General features: G+C 34.2%; 6 protein-coding genes and 4 pseudogenes across 10 annotated transcripts, besides 3 other annotated features; 4 read left to right on the top strand and 6 right to left on the bottom strand.

Annotated features, from left to right (window-relative positions):
• Positions 1-567: 567 nt before the first annotated feature.
• Positions 568-18,495: a mobile genetic element.
• Positions 773-3,201, top strand: TVAGG3_0720030 (annotated as a pseudogene). Its single transcript has one exon. A coding segment is annotated over exon 1 (2,429 nt).
• On the top strand, positions 7,213-8,443 carry TVAGG3_0720020 (annotated as a pseudogene). The gene has a single exon. A coding segment is annotated over exon 1 (1,231 nt).
• Positions 8,509-8,898, top strand: TVAGG3_0720010 (protein of unknown function, DUF4108 family; the record flags this gene model as incomplete). The annotated part of the gene is made up of 1 exon (XM_051244077.1): positions 8,509-8,898. The coding sequence occupies one exon, from the start codon at positions 8,509-8,511 to the stop codon at positions 8,896-8,898; it is 390 nt and encodes a 129-aa protein (XP_051090664.1).
• TVAGG3_0720000 lies at positions 9,399-10,281 on the top strand (annotated as a pseudogene). The gene has a single exon. A coding segment is annotated over exon 1 (883 nt).
• On the bottom strand, positions 11,785-12,447 carry TVAGG3_0719990 (uncharacterized protein; the record flags this gene model as incomplete). The annotated part of the gene is made up of 1 exon (XM_051244076.1): positions 11,785-12,447. One exon carries the CDS (start codon positions 12,445-12,447, stop codon positions 11,785-11,787), a length of 663 nt encoding a protein of 220 aa, XP_051090663.1.
• On the bottom strand, positions 12,999-13,736 carry TVAGG3_0719980 (DNA/RNA polymerases family; the record flags this gene model as incomplete). Its single annotated transcript, XM_051244075.1, has 1 exon — positions 12,999-13,736. A coding segment is annotated over one exon (738 nt), but the record flags the coding sequence as incomplete, so codon positions are not given.
• TVAGG3_0719970 lies at positions 14,537-15,133 on the bottom strand (annotated as a pseudogene). The gene has a single exon. A coding segment is annotated over exon 1 (597 nt).
• TVAGG3_0719960 (phage tail repeat-like family) lies at positions 15,180-15,764 on the bottom strand (the record flags this gene model as incomplete). Its single annotated transcript, XM_051244074.1, has 1 exon — positions 15,180-15,764. The coding sequence occupies one exon, from the start codon at positions 15,762-15,764 to the stop codon at positions 15,180-15,182; it is 585 nt and encodes a 194-aa protein (XP_051090661.1).
• On the bottom strand, positions 17,330-18,004 carry TVAGG3_0719950 (phage tail repeat-like family; the record flags this gene model as incomplete). The annotated part of the gene is made up of 1 exon (XM_051244073.1): positions 17,330-18,004. The coding sequence occupies one exon, from the start codon at positions 18,002-18,004 to the stop codon at positions 17,330-17,332; it is 675 nt and encodes a 224-aa protein (XP_051090660.1).
• A 1,243-nt stretch (positions 18,496-19,738) lies between the features above and the next one.
• TVAGG3_0719930 (uncharacterized protein) lies at positions 19,739-20,014 on the bottom strand (the record flags this gene model as incomplete). Its single annotated transcript, XM_051244072.1, has 1 exon — positions 19,739-20,014. The coding sequence occupies one exon, from the start codon at positions 20,012-20,014 to the stop codon at positions 19,739-19,741; it is 276 nt and encodes a 91-aa protein (XP_051090659.1).
• Positions 20,015-22,213: 2,199 nt separating this feature from the next.
• Positions 22,214-22,251: a mobile genetic element.
• Positions 22,252-23,279: a mobile genetic element.
• Between the last annotated feature and the right edge of the window lie 190 nt (positions 23,280-23,469).

The following is a 23,469-nucleotide window of genomic DNA, read 5'->3' as shown; positions in this document are numbered from 1 at the left end:
GTTGCTTTGGTATTATAGGAGGTTGTAAGGGTTTTGAGAATGGTGAGACATAAGTTGTAGGAACTTTAACTGCAGAGGTAGTCGACGAATTGTTTGCAATTGTATGAGGAAGTTGCTTTGGTATTATAGGAGGTTGTAAGGGTTTTGAGAATGGTGAGACATAAGTTGTAGGAACTTTAACTGCAGAGGTAGTCGACGAATTGTTTGCAATTGTATGAGGAAGTTGCTTTGGTATTATAGGAGGTTGTAAGGGTTTTGAGAATGGTGAGACATAAGTTGTAGGAACTTTAACTGCAGAGGTAGTCGACGAATTGTTTGCGACACTTTTTCTTCCTTCCATTAGACAAAAATAAACTGTTTTTTTCGGACCACTCATAGAAAAGTTTGAGATGAACCGTTTTCGTCAACGGTAACCCCCTCTATTTTTTTATTTTATTTAATAGTTACCGTTGGAAAACCGTTCCATCTCAAATATTGAATGAACTATAAACGTTTTTTGTTTTCTATATATGCTTTTTTGTCCAACGGTAAAACTTTTTGCACAACGGTTTTTGAGAGTCATCGCCGTTGACCGAGTAGTTTTTTGTGCTGAACAAAAAGTGTCATATAAACATCTGTCAAAAACCGCTTTTTAACTTCACTTAAAATGCCACGTAAGCTACGTAAGAATATACGTAAGAGGAAGAGAGCATTGAAACATCCAATAGTAAAACTGACACCACAACAACAGTTGCAACAACAAATGCTGAATGACCCCACTATGTTGCAACAAATGTCAAGCAATCCTATGCTTTTAAACCGAGTTGTTGGTGCACAGAGTGGAGGTTTAAGAGCGGCACTTTTAGCGAAAATGGCAGGCTATGGTGGAGCTGCAGACGGAACAGCTTATAACCCTCAAAGTCAAATGAATTTGAGTTCACTCAAAAATCAAATAACAGATGTCAAAAAGTCAAACATAGACATACAGAAGCAAATAAGTGAAAACGAAAAGAAACTAGAATATGACAGACACACAAAGAAACTCAATGAGTTAAACGTAGAGAAAAAGAAGAAAGAAGAACAACTGAAAGAACTAAGTACAGAGGAATATGCGAAAAAAGTGTCAGAAAAAGCAGCAGAAGTAGCAAAAATGGAACAAGATGTCATAAATTTGAAAAACCATACTACTCAATATAAAATACTGAAAGATGAAGAGATAAAACAAAAAGCCCTGAAGACATATATGGATAGCGATGAGTATAAAAAAGAAGTTGAAGCAAATGTAAAGGCAGAAAAACTTTTACAGTTGCAAAACCAAACCGTACAGTATGAAAACTTAGCACAAGAAAGTAAAAATAACGACGCGCTATGCAAAAGGCAATGAAAAGCGCAGAATATATAAAAGCTAACAATGACTGGTTAGATGCCCAAGCCAACGCTAAAGCAGCCCAACTCATAGGGTCAATAAGGACAAAAATACAAGCGGATGAAGATAGTTCAAATGAAGCTTTAACAAATGCTGACTTTAAGAACGCTTTCGAAGCTCTTCATAGTAAGGTGAAACAAGTGAACGACTTCTCATCTGGAAAGAAACTGAAGTCTGAAGGTTTCGACAAAGAGTTAAAAGAAGTAGCACAAAATATGACGAAAATAACAGATGCAGCAACGAGACAGGCAGTTCAAAGTGCCTATGACGCCGTTAGAGCAACTGTTGTGAAAAGTCAAGAAAAAGAGTTACAACAGACCAAAACAGACCTAGTAAATGCTTTCTTAAGAACGAAAAGTCAGGTAGGACATTATGCTGCAGATGGAACATATGTGCCAGCTGGTGGAACTTATATACCACCAAACCCTCCAAGAGAAGCACCTGCACCAGGACTACCTAAACATTTACATCGTCACATGGACACAGACACAGGCATGCACCAAAACCAACACAACAACCAACACAACAACAACACAACAACCAGCACAACAACCAACACAACAACCAGCACAGCAACCAACAGTTCAAAACCCTGCACAACAACAACCACAAACAGAGCAAGGACATAAAAGAAGTAGAGAACAAGGAAACCAAGAATTCTTAAAAATGCTTAAAGAAGAGTGTGGTTTCCCAGATACTGTTGACTTTAGTGACAGATATAAAGAAGCTATTGGAAAGTTCAAGGATGGAAATACTGACCCGAACCTATTTAGCTTTATGGCTCAGCACCAAAACGGATATAATCTCAAACCTGGAAAATACAAGCTCGCTAAGGGATATGATTTAATAGCATATCATCCAAATGACATGGATGAATTTACTCCGAGATATTTGATGTCAGAGCTAAATGACAATTCAACTTTCGTCATGAAACGCGTAAAAAATAGAGACGGAACGAAAGAACAAAAGCTTATGAATGCGGATGACGTAGATAGGGAAATTGTTAAAACGGTCTCGGAATATATGAAATGCCAGCAGATGAGGTACAAGAAACTCCACAGGAAGAAATAGTTCAGATACAACCAGACATGGAAGAAATAGTTCAGCAACAACAGCTAGAAGAGCCTGAAGGAAACGAACAAGTCACTCCTTTGGAAACTAACTTCACAGAACTAGATGAAGATTTGGAACAGCCGAAAAATCTTGACCCTCAACAAGAGTATGCGGAGAATATGGAATATTTCCAAGAGTCTAAAAAAAATTCGGCTGACATAGTAGAAGAATATCGAAAAATGTTTGCCGACATACAAAAGACTCCAACATCAGATGAAAATATTCAGCATAGAATGGAAGACTGAAAAAAATGTACACAAATACAACAACCCTTTTTACTTACGAGCATTTAACGTTCAATCTTCGGATGAACTCGGTGAAAATAAAAGGTTAAATTTCAAGAAAACATATAGAAATGAAACATTGTTTAAAGTTCATTCAGAACCTAACCAAGATGGAAACAAACCTACTTTTGTTTCTGCAGACGATGGAACTACAATGAGATGGGGTCATAAAGCTAATCCGGATAGGTGGTTCATAAACTTACAACCACAATTCCAAGAAGTTGTAGACGCAATGGAAGTCAATGGTGAACCAGATATAGCTGGTATTTTCAGCGCGGCTTTAATGCCATTGAAAGATATGAAACATGCAGATATTTTGGACCAGTATGAAATGAACATGGCTGATGGAAATATAACACCTGACGTTCTAGAACATTTATCTCAAAGAACTACACAGAACCATAGAGATGGTATATTTGGTGAAGAGTTTAGAAAGAAAGTTAGGGAGCGAAGGAAGAGAACCTATTGTACATGACCTTGCAAACGAAAGTTTACAAAATGTCATAAAAACTTACTTTGCAGACAATGAACCGAGAAGGGATGAATATTTAAGAAAACTCAAATGGACAGTACCAAATGAAATGTTAGTATTGAAAAACATGTTCCTTGACAAAATAAAACCAACTACAGAAATAAACGACGCAAGACTGAAAGATTGGGTAAAAGCTTTCCCATTCACAAAAGATATAGTTGGTAACATGGAAAGAAAACCAGAATGGCTACAAAAACATATATTTGGAAACGAGCTTTTCCATATGGACAGGCACTGTTTGAAGAGCTTGAACCGGAAACTCAGGAAAGAGTCATGCAAACAATACGCGAAGACTCAAATACAGACTATGACAAACTCTTTCTAGGATATAGGTTACCTGAGATGGGCGACCAGAGCCAAAAGGCAAAAAGGACATGGGAAATTTGCAACATACTAGATGAACATAATGCAAAGATGCAACAACTTCAAGCAGAGGGCAATGAAGGAAAAAGAAGAGTTAAAAACTCAGTCAGGAAGAAAGTAAAGCTTGGTCCACGTGGGTTCTATTATGACATATAAATCCAACTATTCTATATTTTTACTCATATGAAATGTACGCCGCTCAGAATATAACGCCAACAGTTTTGGATGCTATGAATGGAAATGTTTCCGAATGGTATAACGAATGCGACAATGCCATTAGAAGGTCAGAAATAGTTCCTGGAACTTACGAATATACAACTGCTGTTTCTTATGGAAACGTAGGTGAGTTTGGAGAAGGTTCTTCAACAACAGTAGATATTGCTTGCGACAGGTTTCATATTATTTCTATTGACAACTCATTCTTATACGTGGAACAAGACATTGAAATAAAACCTTCTGCCAAGTTGTCTGACAAGAAAGGTTGCAATGGAATTTTCTATGTCGGATACCAATATGCTCCAGAAGTTTTCATGGGATATAAGATATATTCTAACTCTGACTTAGTTCAAACAGTAACATGGGCAAACTATGAATGGTTCGCTTTGAGAAACTCAGTACAACCACAAGCTAGAGAACAAACAGACCAGTATGCAACTATTGAGAAAATAAGAAGACTTGACCCTAACGTTCCAGGAGTTTATGTTAACCTTTCTGGTTCAGATGGAGCAGTAACCAAAGTAAAATGAAACTTAGAGTTCCTTTGTCATCTTTCCTCATCTTCAGGTTTTTAAGATACTTGCCAAACTGGGCAGGAAAAATTTCTATCGAACTTACTCCAAGCAAAAATAACTTAGTCATTGCACCAACACAAGACCCATTCACTCTTACAGACGTAATGGGAACAAATAAACGTCATTCGCCGACTTTTGCAAAGACAAAGTTGACTTAGACTTTGGTTTCTCAAACCTCAACACTGAAGTAAACTATTATTTCAATGCTGCTGGAACTGCTTGGGACCCAGTTAAGTTCACATGCGAAAATTTGAATGCAAGAGAATAGAAAGCAGACTTGCAGTCTATATGTTGGACCCAGATATTTCAAATGCTTTAGCTGCCAAATATATTGCAGTTCCACTTATGTTCCCTATACACCAAATATCTGTCAAAGACTTTGCAGGTGAAGTTGGAAACCAAAGTGCTGACCCAGGTGCAAGAACAGATATTGCTTTAACAACTGCAATGAAACATGCAGATACTATGTTTGTACTGTTCAGACGAACTATAAATGACTATTCTTGTTTCTACAACCCTGGTATTAAATATCATATAAACATAGATGGCAAATATTATCCAAGAGAAGAATATTCTACAGTTGAGGATATGAGGTCATACAACTTGACATTAGATGCTATGAACTTTAACAACAACTTCACAACAACCATTAACCCTGAAATGCAAAGTTCTATTATGCCATATGTGAAAGTATGGACTCATACAGGAGTCAAAAAACTCAATATACAAATGGAGACCGTTCAAACTTTTGGCTTGGCATTCCATTTGCTGACTCAGAAGACTTTATGGGTGGTATTTCAACTGTTGGTACTGTACAAATACAATATACTGGTGACAGAGACGGTCCAGATGAACTGAAGCAAAGAAGTTTACAAAACCAATAGCACTTTTCACGGAAGATGCTCTTTTGAAGATTCGTTCGATGAAACCTGCTGGGGCTCCTCAGATTGGCATAACGACAGCTTCCATCGAGCAGATTTTGGCAGCAGGTCAGTAAGTTGTTCTTGAACTGACTTCTCTCCGTCAAATATTGACAGTACGCCAGTTTTGACATAAATTGTAATAAACTTACCTTTAGAAATATCTGTAGTTTTGTTGTTATATTTTTGTCTGCTTCAAGAACTTTCACCATTTCGTTATACCAACTTTCTTTGCTTTATGAAAATATTTTGGTTCAGCAAAGACTGCTATTCTATAACATTTTCCATTGTTTGTATAAAGAACTATTCTGTCAATGTATTGTATTGTTTGTGTGTGTAAACTTTGTTCTGCTTCAATTCGAAGAGATACTCAAATACGTCCATCTTTTTATTCTAAGTAAAATGTCATTTCCGAAAAATAGAAGCGTAAGTGTTTCAAAAGGTTTAATGGCGGTGGCAGATGTGAAGTTAAATTCACCAACTCAAACAAACAGTCAAAGTGTTGTTGTCAATGTCAAAGAAAGAGATGTTGAAGTGGGGAAACCATACGAAGACGAAGATGGTATAACAATAGTTCCTGTAAAAGAACAACCAACATATCCTGAAGTTAGCAGAGACTTAAGTTCTGTTGCAGATATTCGAAACGACTACCAACAACTTAAAGACAAACTTCAAACTCAGGAGAAGATTTGTCAAGCTTTAGGTATAATGTTAAACTTGGTCGAACACAACCCTGTAAAAGTGAACTCATATGTCATTGCACCTCATGAAGTTTTGAAAGAACTATTGAAACTTTTGACAGAGGCAGACGATATAAACATCAAAGAAATAGAACCCGACATTGCTTGCTGTGGTGTTTCATATAATGTCATTGACAAGATATACGTTATGAAAGGAGGTGAAACGTTGAACTTAAAATATAGTTTCCCAGACGTCATAAAAATATTTGACGACCACAACATTTCATTAAAATTTATTGCTAAGTAAATGGCAGAAGACATAGTGGTTTATACTATTACGACTAAAAACCCTGAGTCATATAATTCTATAACAACAAACTTACAAAGTCCTCAAGGACGATATTGTAAACTAACCTTAAACACAATGACGACTAAAGCCTGTTTTGCTCTTTTGACACCAGAAGACTTTGTTGTTGTGAATGGTAAAAAATACTTCTTTGAAGATACTTACTCAGATATACCACCAACAGGTTTTGTTGACTTATTTAATACTTTAAGGACGGATGTAACATGTGCTGCAACTAGAGCAGGTTTCATTATGTTTGGATGTCCGACTGAGTTTACTATAAACGATATGAGCTATAATACAAAACTTATATCTGGTTTTTACTACCAACAGTTTCCTATAACAGGAAAAGGTGTCATACAAGGTGTCTATTCCATTGACTTTAAGCACACCTATTTTATATATTGTTTCAAACTTAGGTTCAAAGTGCTATTCGAATGTCGACAGAAACTACTATGACCAAAAGATACTCATGCGTATAAACAACACTTTCTCTGCTGGTTTGCCTATTGTTCATTCGAATGCAGTTTTCAGCTTAGTAACTCAAACACTTTGCAAATAAACTTAACCTTAGTTGACGCAAACTTTGTTCCTGTAAAACTTTTATGTCCTATGTATTTGTCAATGACGGCAGAAAGTTTCGAATTGGAAGATGCAACTGGTGAAAGTATTGTATTACAAGAACAACTTCAACAACAAATAGCTCAAGAACAACAAATGCAACAAATGGAACAACAAAGTCAAGAATAAAAAAAATATTTTTTTTATTTTTATAAAAATGTACAGAATAGATGTTTCAGATTTTTATGACTTCCAAGCATTCAGAAATATGTGTCCATTTAGAGACTATAACAAAGCAGTCGAGAATTTGAAACGTTTAGTCATTTATGTCGACTCTGCCCCAGAATGTTATGTCATGAAAGAATGGGATGTTGTCTTTAACAAACCAAGAGCAACAATAGTTCAGAACAAGAATGTAGACAGAAACTTAAGAAAATAAAAGTCGTACAAGTTGGATGAAGATGTTAGATGCTTGGGATATCTTATTGTCAAAGTTAGAAGATTTTTCAGTTCGTGGTATAAAGTTCTATACACCTTCTCCAAACTTCTATTCTATCTTCACTGGATATAAATACGAACAAGTAGAATGGAAAGAAAATGTTATAGAAGCTTGGTTAGACCATGTCAAAGAAATTATATGCAATGGAAACGAAAGAGTCTATGAGTATATCTTATGTTGGTTTGCAAACATCTTACAACATCCAAGTGCTAAAAATGAAACTGCTCTCATTATAATTGGAAAACAAGGAACTGGTAAGAACACTTTCTTTACAGATATCTTATGCAAACTGTTAGAGGGCTATTCGAACCGAATATGACAAACTTAGAAAACATCTGCGGTAAATTTAACTCTTCAATAGAGAATATGAAACTTATAGTATGTAATGAACTTCAAAGTATAGATACAACAAAAGTTTTAAACTCAGATGCTTTGAAGAGTCTTATAACAGACAAAGTTGGAGTTGTTGAAAGAAAATATAAAGACCAAAGAGTTTGTGAAAATGTTGCAAACTTCATTATGGTTTCAAACAATGTTGTTCCGATGAAGTTAGAAAGTTCTGACAGAAGATATGTAGTTGTCAGAACGTCAGATTCTCATATGCAAGATACAGAATATTTTGACGACTTAGCAGAAACTTTGACACTAACTTTTACAACCACTTGTTCTCATATTTCATGACATTAGATATTTCTAAGTTCAATCCAAGACAAATTCCACATACCGAAGAAAGACAAACATTGTTAGAAGCAAACAAGAGTGTATATGAACTGTTTATAGATGAACTAACTTTGAGTGTTTAGATGAAAGGTCATTGTACGATTCGTATAAACAATATTGTCAAGAATATGGTTATATGGCAGCGTCTAAACGAACATTCTTGGCAAATGTCAAAAATCTTTTAGATGTTCAGAACGGCGTATATACAAAGAAAAATTTTTCTGAGTAAATTTAAAAAAAATATTTTTTTATCCGATAGAAAAGATGACGAAATATATTTCAGTAAACAAGTACATGTCAGGACTTAAAGAAGAACTAGACCCATTCACATATTTGAATGTTTACTTCTACCATTTTGAAAAGTCTACATTTGACAAAGTTTGGAACATCGAACCAGTTAAGTTTGCTATTGTGACTAAAAATGGTGCGAAATTTGAAGACTTAGACATAGAAGGTTTGTTAGCAGTCAAAGAAAATTTTGACAGAAGGTTCTCAAACCTTAAAGAAGGCAAAGCATACAAACTTGTTATACCTTATGAACCAAAGAAAGCAGACGACTATGAATATTATGAGTCTAAGATAGTTGAAGTTCAAGGTAAATTGGGTAAAAAGATTTTAGAGTCTAAGCCAGTGTTTGCTCCTAAAGAGGAAGAGAACATTGACATTGACCCAGAAATGTTCTAAAAATAAAATTTTATTTTTACATGTCAAATTTCTTTTTCTCTGGTTTCAGGTTCTTTCTTCTCTTCTTCTACTTTCTTTTCTTTCTTTCTCTCTTCTTCTTCTTCTCTCTGGTGGAGTTATGTCAAATTCTCAGAACCATATTTATGTAAAAGTTCTTTGTCCTTTAATAGCTCTCTATTCTGTTTTCTATTTCATCTTCAAGAACAGCGCATGTGTCTTCTTTGCATTCTAAGAACTTTTGTTGGACTTCATCTTCCAATCGGCGTCATCTCTGTCAACAAGTCTGTCATTGACAAATTTTAAGACTTCTCTGCTAATGTTTTATGGTTCTTGTCATATTCCCAGAAACAGAACTTTAGAACAAATTCACCTTTCTTGTTTACACTATGTAAGATTTTATGGTCGACAGAAGTTTTGCTGTCGAAAAGTTTGTCTCGAATATAGATAGCGAAATCGCTAGACATTTTCAAAAAGATAAAAATTTTAATTTTTCTAAAAATATGTTAGAAAAAAAGTTTGCTGACATTGACAAGAAATTTGAGAATGTTTTAAACAAGAACAAGAGGAAGTTAGAAAATGCTCAGATAAAACCCATACATGACAAGTTCTTATTTGCTCAGAATGGTATAACAGGTCTAATCGCACCACCTGGGTCGGGTAAGACTTTCACTTATCTTAAAATGGCTGCACAACAACAAGAACTAGATGAGAAGAACCCATTCTATGAGTTAGTTGTTATTTGTAGTACTTCTGGTCAATTTGACCAAACCGTCAATTCGTTCAAAGATATTATAAAAAGTCTAAGTTAGTATGTATAAAGGATACTGAGTTGTTAGATTGGATAAAGAAGTACCAAAGAAGAGTTTTGAAGTATAATGCTATAAATGAGTATATAAATTCTAAGTTTAAAGACCCAAATGAGGAAATGCAGAGAATATTAGAGAAGAAACACTTCAGAAACAAACAGAAAGAGATAGAATACATTTCGAAGAAATTGCAATCTTACGATTGGAAGACTTACCCTCATAGAGTTCTTCTTATCTTAGATGACTTTGCTTCTCATCCTTTGTTAAAGAATAGAGAACAAGATATGTGTCGAATTCTTAAGAAGCTCAGACACTTTAACATCTCAGTTGTCATTTGTGTACAGACAGCAAAGAGTTTAAGTAAGGATGTTAAAAGAATACTTACTGATATCATACTTTTCCCTGGATTGTCCGAAGACGATTTCATGGAACTTATGAAAGAGTCCATGGCAGGTAAGTTTGACAGACATGAACTATGGGAGAAGTACAAAAGTCATACAAGACCCTCATACTTCTTTCAGAATTCACATCTACGCGAACAAAGTTCAAATTGTAAAAAGTCAAGCTTGAAAAATAAAGAGTGCATCTACCCTACTTGTTTGAAGTTGTCAAAATACTCTCTATTTTTTACGATTTTCATGAGTTTGGCTACCCCTGTAAAAGTCGGTCTAGAGAAATTTCATGAAATTTGGTCATTTTTTTCAGCAAAAATATATTTTAGGGTAGAAGGGTATATCTAACTGTTTTCTAACCTCTTTTCTACCCAGTTATTTTATAAGCGTTTTTAACATGGTAAACATTGTGAATTCGTGAAATTCTAAACAGTTTTGTAGCTTCTATTCTTCTGTCAGTACATCGAATGTTTTCACAATGCCGAAGTTTCTTTATATTTCTTCTTGACATTGAAAGAAGGAAATCGTCAGCTGTTGGATAGTTTTTTGTTCAGAAATGTCAACATGTCCATTTTATCTTCTGCTGGTTTCTCTACTTCTTTCTTAAGTCAGCATAGTCGTTTCTCATACGTTCTATCTCTTTGACGGAGTAGTTATATTTCCTCATTGCTGCTTTACATTTAGAACATTGTGGGTTCATTTTGCGTTATATTCTGAAACCTTACCTGCTAGTATGACTAAGGCGTCAATTGCTCTCTTTAACTCAAAAGTTGCGGGTTTTATCTGTTCATTCCATACTTTACCTTTTTATCTTTATCTCTTATCTGCCATACACATTCAGCAACTAACGAAACAAAGTTGTCGTAGGTCTTAAACTCCCAGATTTGTATATGTCAGAGATGTTCTTATATACCATATCGCAATCTTTGTCCATGACTTTGTGGTTGCAATGAAATCCAAGAAATCATAGTTAACCTTTCGTATGAACTTCTTTATTTCTACTGAGTCAGTTGCTTTGACTTCTATTTCATCGAATTCTGGAATAGTAAGCTTTTGTTGTTGGATTCAGGAAGTTTAGGTAGATGTCAATAATATCCTGCATTTCATAAGATACTGTTCATGTTTTTCATCTTTCGCACTACAGTCTAAATTACTTGTTAAAAGTTCTTGCTTTATCTTCTGGATTTTTGTTTCGAAAGTATATGAAGAAGGAATGAAGCTTTTCATCTCTACTAACATTGAAGTTGGGTTCATGACTAACGAGTTTGGTGCTGTTGTTGCTAACATGTTCTTACAATAAAAATAAAAAATATTTTTTTAAAAAAACCAACTTTATTTTTTATTTCGGGAAAATTCATGAGGTTAGAAAACATGTACGAAGAAGTCTTGACAAAACATTTACGATGAAATCATGACAAAACATTTACGATGAAATTCATGAAAATTCAAGAGGGTAGAAAACGTGTTAGAAAACATGTTAGATCTAACATTCTACCCTAAAATATATTTTTGGGTCATTTACGCTCATTCCGATGAAGAAGTCTTGACAAAACATTTATGAAGAAGTCTTGACAAAACATTTACGAAGAAGTCATGAAAATTCAAGAGGGTAGAAAAGAGGGTAGAAGACAGGTTAGATCTAACCTTCTACCCTAAAATATATTTTTGTCGAAAAAAAAATGGTTCATTTACTCACAATATTTTTGTACAAAACGACCCCAAACTTTTAACTTCTTTTCTGCAGCTTCTAATGTTATCTTAGCGAGTTCATATTCTCTAAATTCTCTCTTTAAATCTTCTTGTTCCCATTGGTCTAGTTCGTATGGAGAATCTCTATAACCAGAACATATCTCACGTTCATGTTCTATTTGTTTTTCATGCATTTTTCTAACTTCTTCTTCAAACAAAGGTTTTGCATTTTCTACTGTATCTTCAAGTTCTTCTTCATCTAACTTCTCATGAACTTTCTTGTCTATGGAGTCCATAATTTTTCCAACTGCTATACAATATTTTGGAGAAGCCCACATTGCAATATAGTTTACGAGTCTTGGGTCTACATACATTCCTCTAACCTGTTTGATTTCATCCGGAATTCCTGCATGAACTTTGTATAAAAAGCAACCCGCCGTTTTCCGCGGGTTGGTATATTCTTCACAAAATGCCTTAAAATACTCTTCCCAGGACTTATTTTCCAACAACCTTCTAAAGTCTTTCCTAAACTGCTGACACATCTTTGTTGCATTTATATAACCATCCTTGTCTCTACGTAAGACTTCAATACCGTTGTAAGTGCCTTTTGTGAATGTTTCGCCATTAGATTTGTTCGTGAACGTTTTTGCTTCGACTGACATTTCTGTTCTTACAATAAAAATAAAAAAATATTTTTTGGTGGGACGTCGGACATTCGTTTGTGGCTTAACCGTCGGACATTGTCTTGAAACAATAAAAGACTTGTCTTGAAAAAGTAAAAGACTTGTCTTGAAACAATAAAAGACTTGTCTTGAAAAAGTAAAAGACTTGTCTTGAAAAAGTAAAAGACTTGTCTTGAAAAAGTAAAAGACTTGTCTTGAAAAAGTAAAAGACTTGTCTTGAAAAAGTAAAAGACTTGTCTTGAAAAAGTACGGGTATCGTCTTCAATCAAGACCACTGTTCTCAAATTTGAGAACTTTACACCAAAAAATTTCTTGAAAAAGTAAAAGACTTGTCTTGAAAAAGTAAAAGACTTGTCTTGAAAAAGTAAAAGACTTGTCTTGAAACAATAAAAGACTTGTCTTGAAAAAGTAAAAGACTTGTCTTGAAACAATGACCGACATAGACCCAGCAGATGAGGCAATCTACCTTATAGAGATAAATGAGCTAGTTAGGAACTACACATTTAAATTCAAATTCGAATAAAAATTTTTTATTTCATGCAATGTTTAACTATTTCACCATCTTCTTTAACACCCCAGTACTTACGCTTGGAGAGAACATGAACTTCGGAAAATACCTTATCTAGCTTAAAACAGCCCATCTTTTCACCGACTAAACCCATTTCAATGAGTTTGTTATAGCCTTCCTCGTTCGTCATGAGTGCGTCAATGTTCTCATAGTAAACCACAACTTTGGATTTGACTTCGGAGAAGAATTTGTTGTAGTTGTCAAGGACTGCCTTTGCGAACTGAGGGTAGGACCAATGTTCGACAATAGGTTTTAATGTGGTTACTAAGCCACTTTGACCTTGAGTGAATTCGTACTTCAAAACAAAAGGAGAAAACCTTTCAACAAAGTTGTCGACCTTCTCATAATGTTTACTCTTCATCTCTTGAGGTTTCTTAATGGAATACCCCCATGTCGAATTCATAAGCAATTTTAATGTCATTGCAAGTTTGGGGTTTGAAGCTTTCCTAATATCATACAGTTGTTGTATGACTTTTCCAACTGTATAGTTCCTTCCTGGGAACTCACCATCTTCGTTTGGAATTCCAGTCGGGATATATTGGACGAACCTCATGTATGCGGCGTTAAGGTCGACATAGTATATTTTTTCATCTGAGTCGAACTTGTCGCATCCAATCGGACCAGTTCGTGGAAATTCAAGCGAGTCTCTTATCTTCTGAGAAACTTCTCCTGTTATCTCATAAACATCGTCGAAGCAACCTGTTTCATATAAAACCTTCTGACCTAACTCAGATGCTCTCCAATACAATTTGACGTCGATTGGATGCCTCAATGGAAGTTTGTTTATAGCATCTTGAAGTTCTTGCAACCTCATTGGAAGTTCTTCTGGTTCAGGTTGGTATCCGAACAATCCAACTCCTTTTGGAACTGTGTACTTCTTTTGTACTAGAACTTTGTCTGGAACAACTTTTGGTCTTGCTAACAGTGAAAAGTTTGTTTCGTCTTTTGGTACAAAACTTCTGTCAGCTTGTCATCTGGAATTGGTTCCAACAAACCTTTCTCGAAAAGAATGTTAACAGCTCTGACAATGTTACACTTACCTTTCCGAACAATGGGTTTGTAAGACTTTCGTTCAACATGAAGTGGTTGTGGACAATTACAATCTTTCAACCATGGTAAATTGAACTCAACAACATAGTCGTCATGTGAAGAACCTTTAGCTGTAGGTATGTTGACTCGGATATTGACATTTGCCAACGGTGCAATTTTTGCCAATTGACCTCTGAGAATGTACCTTGTCTTCACACATGACTCAAGATACTTCATCTTCTCTTCTGTAACAAGACCAGAGTTCCTGAGACATGTAAGAATGCAAGGTTCATTGACAATTGTTTCAATTGAATTGTAAATTCCATACCTTGTCAAGTCAATGTCAGACTTATTTATGAACGGGAAGTATCCAGCATGTTGTCTGACTGCTTGAGGGTTAGGTTGGTACCATTCAAATTTTACACTTGCAATTCCTTCAATTGCATTCAAAATGTCTGAGTCGGAGTCAACCATTTGTTCTCTCTTTGTAGTCTTGAAAGCGTCAAGAAGCATTGCAGCTGTTGTGACATTGCCATGTGCATAGTAAATGTGACCGTCCAAATCTGTTATGGTTAGTCTGAGATTGTATCCTTTCTTATTTCCGTCTTGTATGGCAGCAAGTACACCCATGAAGCCTTCTTTGTTCTTTCCTTCGTCAAAGTTTACTGTAAAGGTTCGACCAGATGTAATTTGACTTCTAACTTCACGGTACTTTCATATGCATATCTTTCTTTCCATGGGAGCATGTGCGTCTTCACCTTTTCCTTTTTTCCTTCTCAAAGGATGCAATTGTTCGTCATGTTTCCAGTAGAATCTGGCAAAGCCGTCGTGTCCTTCAACTTGAGGCTCAGTAACATTGAAAGGCATGTCCATAAGACGTTCTTCTTCTAACCTCTCCAGTCTGTTTGGATAGTTGGCGCGCGCTGTTTCTAGGTCCATTTCATAGGTCAGACCAGCCAATTTGTCATAGACTTTTATGGGTCTTCCCTTCCTATATTTAAACTTCTTCGAAACTCTCCAACCATATCTTTCTAACTCTGCTTTTATTCTAGCAGATTTTCTATCCATTCTATACGGGGGCATTTTTATAAAAATAAAAAAATATTTTTTTTCTTTACTTAACATAACCTCCTGCTACCAGAAGTCTTTGACGCCAACCCATACCAGCTAATGAAGGTTGACTTGGTTTAGTTTGGAAACTAAACTTTGGTTTTGGTTTATCTTCAGTTTTTGGTTTCTCTTCTTCTATCGGTTTTTCGTCACTTTTCGGTTCATCTGACTTTACCTCACTTGCAGGTTTAGTTGTGTCGTCAACATCTTCGTAAATATCATATGCCATTTGTTTTTGTTTTCCTTTCAACTTTTTGTGTTTGTTGTAAAGTTTAGAATATTTCGACTCTAAGTCAATGAGATGTTCTATAATGAACTGTTGGTCGGTGAAGTAAACTTTTCCATCTGCTGTCTCATAAACTCCTTCAGACTTCAATATTTTATTTGTGAGAGTCTGTTTCTTTTTTGAGATACTAGCCGTTCCATTTCTATGAAAAGTGACTTTGTAGTTAGGGTTTGTATTTCCAGACCTGGCACTTTCTATTATTGAATTTTTCTCTTCATCTGTAAGTTCTTTGACAGGTTTTGACAATGGTTCTGAACTTTTTGTTTGTGGTGTCAAATCTACCGTTTCAACTTCTTCGGTCATTTCATCTCAGTAAAAAATTTTAGTTTGGTTTGTTTTCAACTGGTTGTTTAGGTTTTTAAGTCGTCTAAAACTTCCTGAGGTATAGGAAGAACTTGACAAACACGTGGTTGTGTAACTGCTGGAAGTCGACAAATCCATCTTGAACCCATTTGTCTCAATGCTGTATTGTTCATTCATCTCAGTAAAAAAATTTACATTCCCACGTTTGAGGGGTTGCGGTTGGTTGTTGTTTACCCACTGTTGTGCATGGTTATATCCTCTGTTAAAGAATCTTTCACCTTGGTCCTATAGTGTCCTGCTTGGTTATAGTAGTCATTTGCTTTGTTATAATAGTTTCCTGCTTGTCTTCCTACATTGTCCATCCATCCTTGAACTTTTCCTCTTGTTTCAGGATTTGAATAAGATTTGCTGCATCTCGTGCTACATCCCAACCTTTCTGTACAGTTTGTATAATAGGTTGTGCTTTCTCTTTAAGTATACCTAATGTACTCAAAAATCTTCCTTCCAATTCCAAACGCACCTCTGGCTATTGTTCCCACTGCGGGTAAAAATCTGGATGCAACTCCTGCTAATGCGCCAAATAAACCCATTTCTTATAGGGTAAAAAAATGACGAATCCAAACAAGGACCCCTATGTTTCTAAGGCAACAAAGAAAGCACTCATGGTAAAATCTTTAGTTCAACACCAAATGCTTGGTTTATGGATATCTTGGAAAACATTCCGAGGTATAGAGAAGATGGACCACCATACTGGCTAATATTTGTCGGTCAAAACACAAGATACTGTGAAGCCATACCATTACAGTCCAAAAATATTTTAGATGTGAAAACTGCTTTGACAATCTTCGTTGACAAATTACCATCAAACAAAACTGACATCTGACTGTGAACGTTCTGTTCTTCAAATCAGACGATATTAAAAACTATCTGCGTTCAAAAAATGTAAACCAATATTTCATTGTCGACCAAAACCATTCTGCTCTTGGTGTCATTGACGGTTGTAATAAAAATGTTAAGAGACTTAAACCAACCACAAGGTGGTGAAGCAAATGAAATGTCATATGACGACAAATATAGACACTTCTCCATGGCAAAGATGAGACAAGTTTTAAATATTTACAACAACCGTAAACAAAAAGGTTTGGGAAACCACTCCCCCGAAGAAATGAAAAACAACCCTGACTTAGAGAAGACTATATATTTAATAATTTAGTCAAAAGAGACAAACAAGAAAGAATGCCGGGCTTCAAACTTAAGAAAGGTGACAAAGTAAAAATAGAAATACCTAAACGCGACCCATATGAAAAATACTATTGACTATGACAACAATGGGAACCCGACAGGTACTCACATTCGTGTTCGTAAAAATAGAAGAAAGTATACAAGAGAATATTATGAAGTTTAGGCAAACATGGCAAAATGTACAGACTGCAAGCAGAAGATAAAACTACTATTGTCAGACCTCGTTTCAAACTTGTCAAAGTTCAAGTGTATACTTTCAAAGACAGTTCCTAACAAATATAAGACAACTCCTGACGAATATGCTAAAAAGTTGAAAATGACGACTAAGCAATTCTATACCATGCGTAAACTGTCATGTAAGGTGGCATGTAGTCTTTACTTTGTCCAGTTGTTTGCGTATATCCCGAAACGCGATGTGTATGGTTTCCATCTCCCTGAGTGTCACCCCAGAAACAATTTATAGCAAACTGAACGTCGTCTTTAACATCATATCCTTTACCTTTTTTCATTCCTGTCCAATCCCAATATCTATGCTTATGCCAACCTGCTTCAGCTGTAGTTAAATTTATGTAGTGACTGTGTGCAGGTAGGTTTTCACCTGAAATCGTTTTACTTCCACCTGTTTCCTTTGAAGAGTTTGCACAATACAAAAACCTGTCGACTATTTGAGTCCAAGTTCCGAGACCAAGTACTACTTCTGGTCTGGTAGAGTTCATTGACGTGTAAATAGAACCTATAGGATATAGTGTTTGAAGTATTTCTGTCTTTAATGTTTGAAGCTCTGTTTTGTCTGCTTTCTTATATAACTTTTCTTCAAGTTCATTTACGTCAGAGATGCTATGTCTATGATATTTTTGTGGGTATGTTCCTTCTGTCCATGCGAAAATACGTTCTTTTGTTGCATCTACATATCCTTTTATCCATGTCGAGTCTGCTTTTGTATTCCTTAACTCTGTAACACCTTTCTCAAGCTCTTTCAACTGTTGTCCATCTTCCATTAAACCTCTGGTATGACTTGAAACCGTTTGTGTCAACATATCTACAGTTTCTTTGTCGGCTTTAAGGTCTAAACATCCTGAAACCCACCCTGTATTGGCTTTACCTTTTAAAATCTTCGATGTCCGTTCATGGTACCATTTCAACCCTTTTTATAATTTCATTGTCTTTTCATCCACATATTCCTTATTTGCCTTCTTCACTAACTAGCCAGATATGCTAACTCATCGTCAACATACTCTTTGTCAGCTTCTTTTCAACATCCTCTTTTCGTTGCATATGTTGCATCTGCTCTGTCATGTTCTTCTTGAACTTTTTCAATGACATACTCTTTGTCAGCTTTGTTGTCAACATCTGCTTTCAAAAGAAGTTCTTTTATAGGCTTCTCGTTTTAAAGTTCCTTTGTTGGATTTATACAAACAGTATGGTTCTTACTGTCTTGAAATAGAAACTCGTCTGTCAATGGGTTTAATGTCAGTTTTAAGTTTCCTTCTTTCAATGACTCAGATATCTTAGAATAGTTTGAAAAGTTTTGTGTTCTTATTTAGAGCTTGCAAAATGAGTTGTCGGTTGTGTTGTATTTCTCTCATAGACGCTGTTTCTTTCGACATTTTTATTCTAGAAAAATATGCTTTCAATAGAAAAAGAAAATTCAAGAGTTGCTACAACTAAACCATTAGATGAACTTTTTACTAACGTAGGTCAAAAGTTTGAGACAGAGACCGTAAAGCATGAAGGCTATCGTTTTGACTACCCACTAAGATGGTTTAAGAGACCCATCCGTCACAAAAGCTATTGGCTTTCGTAGAATGAAGTTCATTTCAGAAGCCATACATGGTTTCCCATTTACGGTCGCTTTTGAATCGATACTATAACAAAGAAAAACATACGTATGAGAAATTTGAACAGGGAAAACTTTTACAAGTTAGTTTGCTTGTAAACTTAGAAACAACTCTTCAAGCTTTTCAAGAAAAAATAAACGATATCTATCTCGAATATGCAAAAACAGTACAACATTGACGAAGGAGAGTACCATCTCGAATTATATATGACAGGAAAAATGCAACTGTTAAAAATCAATAGAATAGAAGACCTTGGAGAAGACGTTTATATTTCTACAAAATATAACAACTTGGCATGTATAGATTTTTGAGGATGTTAAATCAGCCTGCAGCATATCCAGTACACCCGAACTTTTATGAAGTCGAAAACCCTAATGGAACATATGAAAATGTTTTCGACTCAGATGCTATTATAGTTCATGCTTCATTTTCTGGTGCACAAAACTCTTTTTTATGCTTGGCAAATGACTTTACGAAAAACCTACAAAGCTATATGAACCACCGAGTGGAAGTATTTTCAGACTTTCAAGTATGGTTTAACTACAGATGGAAGAAAGAGAATAATTCCATTATACCACGCGTTTTACTTAGAAACTTAGTTTCATATACAACTACTATCGAACGGTAAAAATATGATTTTTTTAATACGGTTGAGGGGTTGGATTTGGTTGCCAACTAGACTGTGGTGCAGGTTCAGGCTGTTGTATAACAGGAGCTTGCTCTTCTGGTTCAGGTCTTTAGGTATAATACCAACAAACTGACCTACTCTTTATATTTTTACACCGTTCCAAATTCCTTTCCTACGGTTTTTATTCCATTCCATATACCTCTTCCAACTCTTCTGAAGAAGTTTCCAATACTACTGAAGAAACCCATTTTACTATATGTAAAAATCTAATGTCCACCTAGTCTCTTACGTTTCCTTCTGAGTTCCATAGCATTCTTTAACTGGAGCTCATACATTCTATTTCTCCTCTGGTAGAAAACATACTCTGGGTCAACTCCTGTGTTCGCGTCATCTGCATAGAGTTGTTTATATCCCACTTCAGGGTTTGTATAAAACTCTTTCCATCTCATATTTGCATACCATGGTGGTAAGCCTAACGCAGCGTCATTTGACATGGCAGTTTGCATTTGTACATCTGTTGGCACTTGACCATAGTTTGCCATTGCAGTTTGTATTCTAACTTCATTTGGAATATTCTCTGGGTTTGGTTGTCCAGGTTGCTGTGCATTCGCTAAGTTCTGTGCGTCCATTTAATATTAGATAAAAATATCTCTTACGAGTACATATACTGGACATTTGCAGGCATTGGTTCATCTTCATATTCTCTATATCTTTCTGCCACGTCAAATAAGTAAATGACACAATGGAAAAAACCTAAAACAAGTAGTCCTATTTCAAACCACATTTACTTACCAATAAAATTTCTTTGTTGTGACACTTTCTCCAGTTTATAGGACCTCTCTCATATTCTATCTTATCGTATCTAAACTCATAGTCATGTATGTCCTCTAACCATCTCATGACACTTTCCAAACCACTTTTATCGGATGTAAAGTAAAAGCATGGATGGTTATGTAAAACGTCTAAAGTTTCTAAAGAGTCTCTCAAAGTCCAGTCTACTTGGTATTGAAAATCCCATGTGTTATAGAACGGCGGGTCCACTATAAAGAAAACATTTTCCTTGTCTTTATATTTTCATACAACTCTGTCCAATGACATCTCACAAACTCTATACCCTCAATATATTTTTCTATGTCCTCTTTGAAAACATTTGTATAGTTAAGATATAAAACTTTTGACATAAGTGTTTCAATGTCATGAACTCTTATAGCACCACTATATAATAGTCTAGCAGATATACTATCCCAGTCTATATATTCTGCTTTTTTCAAAACCTCTCTGACAGTATTTTTCTTATCTAATGGTATACGTTCCATCTTACCTATAGGTATCTTTTCTTTCAACTCACTCAATATTTTATTTGTGTCTGGTATATGTTTGAGACGGTTCATATAGTTGTCGAAGTCATTGCATATAATCTTTGAGTCAGGAAATACAGTATGGCACAAATGGGATATATAGAAACTTCCACCGAACAAATCTACAAATGTTAGACCATTCGGTAGTTTCTTAAGTTCTCTCAATAGAATATCTTTACATCTACTCTTATTTCCAAAGAAGGGTAACGGTGGTTTTGTGAAATTCATTTTATATTTAATAAAAATGTTTTTTTCCTGAAAAGTGACAGAAAAGTGACGGGGGGCTAGAGGGCACGAAGTGCCTGGAAGCCCCACTACCTTTTTTTTTTTTTTTTTTTTTTTTTTTTTTTTTTTTATATCACATAAACTCATATTATTTTCTAATATATAACTATTTTATATAAAAATCAAATTCAATGATCTTAAAAGCGAATGATAAACCTCAAAATTTACGAATATAATGAGTGGGAATATAATGCTTATCTATCATAAAACCATATGAAATATCAATTTTTGCTTTACGCCTAATTTTTGACGACAATTAGCAAAAAATGTTAAATGTTAACACTCAGTCCATTTGAATATGAAAAATAAAATTGACTTTGATTAAATGTTTTTATTTATCATGCAATTCTTCTTGCGACCAAAGATTTGAATAAAACTTCAAAAAATAAGATAGCTTAAAAAATAATATACGGTAGTGTTTACTAATAGATGAATAGTATATAAATTCTATTAAAATGGATTTGATCCAAAAAAATATAAAACCAAAAATAATTGTTATAATTTAAATGAAGAAGTAATTTAAAACGATTTTATTTATGATCAAATTTTATATATTTTTTTGGATCAAATCCATTTTAATAGAATTTATATACTATTCATCTATTAGTAAACACTACCGTATATTATTTTTTAAGCTATCTTATTTTTTGAACTTTTATTCAAATCTTTGGTCGCAAGAAGAATTGCATGATAAATAAAAACATTTATTCAAAGTCAATTTTATTTTTCATATTCAAATGGACTGAGTGTTAACATTTAACATTTTTTGCTAATTGTCGTCAAAAATTAGGCGTAAAGCAAAAATTGATATTTCATATGGTTTTATGATAGATAAGCATTATATTCCCACTCATTATATTCGTAAATTTTGAGGTTTATCATTCGCTTTTAAGATCATTGAATTTGATTTTTATATAAAATAGTTATATATTAGAAAATAATATGAGTTTATGTGATATTATTTTTCAGAAGATTTTGTGTTCTTCTTCAAAATTCTATTTTTTATTAAAAAGAATCTTTACAAAATATACATTTACTTTAATTAATATTTAAAAACGTGCTCTATCAAAAGTTCCAAAAATTCAATAGTTTAGCTTTTCTGAGGTGTCACTTTTGATGAATTTCTGTTTACAACAGCCTAAGTATTTCTTAATAGAATGTGAAATAAAGTAAAATTAACTATATTCAAAATGGAAAAAAATCTAAAAAAATTTTGAAAAAAAGAATTTCATGATAAAAAGCATAAATTTTGCATCAGAAAATTAAATTCAGGTATTTTTTTTGAAATAGAAAGAGTCCTAAAATTAGTTAAAAATCATTTTTTATTCAAAAGAAACGCTATTTTTAAGGAATTGAAAAGAATTTTATTTAATAATATTTTATTTATAGAATTTGCATATATCATATGCATAGACATATTGAATTGTAAACATGAGAACACTAATTATATTAACTTGTCGTTCAAATTATTGCATCGAGAAAAAAGTGCTATAAATTTACTCAATTAGTTTACAAACGTAAATATTTGGCATAAACTTTACGTTTGTAAACTAATTTGGTAAACTCGTAGTTCAAATTATTGCATCGAGAAAAAAAGTGCTATAAATTTACTCAATTAGTTTACAAACGTAAATATTTGGCATAAACTTTACGTTTGTAAACCAATTTGATTAAATTTAGTAAATTTTAGTTCGAATGCAAGTTTTCTCGGTAAATCATTTTTTAGACCTCAAATGAGATGTATGATCATATGAGTCACATATGATTTAATCCGAATATGTGTGAGAATTGAGTTTAAAACGAAGTTTATTTTTTGGACTATATTTCGCCATTTTAAAATGTGTAATAATGATATAATTCGCATGAAATTGAAAAATATTGACTGGATGTGTAATGGTTTTATAATTGCAATGTTGATTTGATCGAATTTAAATGAATATATAACGCGATGAAATTTCGAATTGCTCAAATGTCTGTAATTCATATATGGTGCACATATTAATATTACATTTCGTTGATATTTACCACATAAACCTTTAAATATTAAGTCATTTTAAAGTTATATGCGATTTAGTTCCAAAATGCACGTTTAGAAAAAGACGATAACGATTAAATTACAAAATTGATAACGATAACGATTAAATTACAAAATCGATAACGACCCCAAATCGTAAGCGAACAAAAATAATTTTTGATATTTAAGAGTTTCTAAATATCTAGGAGAAGAGTGTAATATACTTAAAAGGTATTTTAAGATAATAGCCTTATCGTTAATTTTTTGAGAAGAAATGAAAGGCATTTTACACATAATGGATTTGATCAATGGATTATTATTGATGTATATAGTATGCGAT

This window comes from Trichomonas vaginalis, chromosome III, assembly GCF_026262505.1.
Source record: "Trichomonas vaginalis G3 chromosome III, whole genome shotgun sequence".
Lineage (NCBI taxonomy): Eukaryota > Parabasalia > Trichomonadida > Trichomonadidae > Trichomonas > Trichomonas vaginalis.
This window is presented reverse-complemented; position numbering and strand designations above follow the sequence as displayed.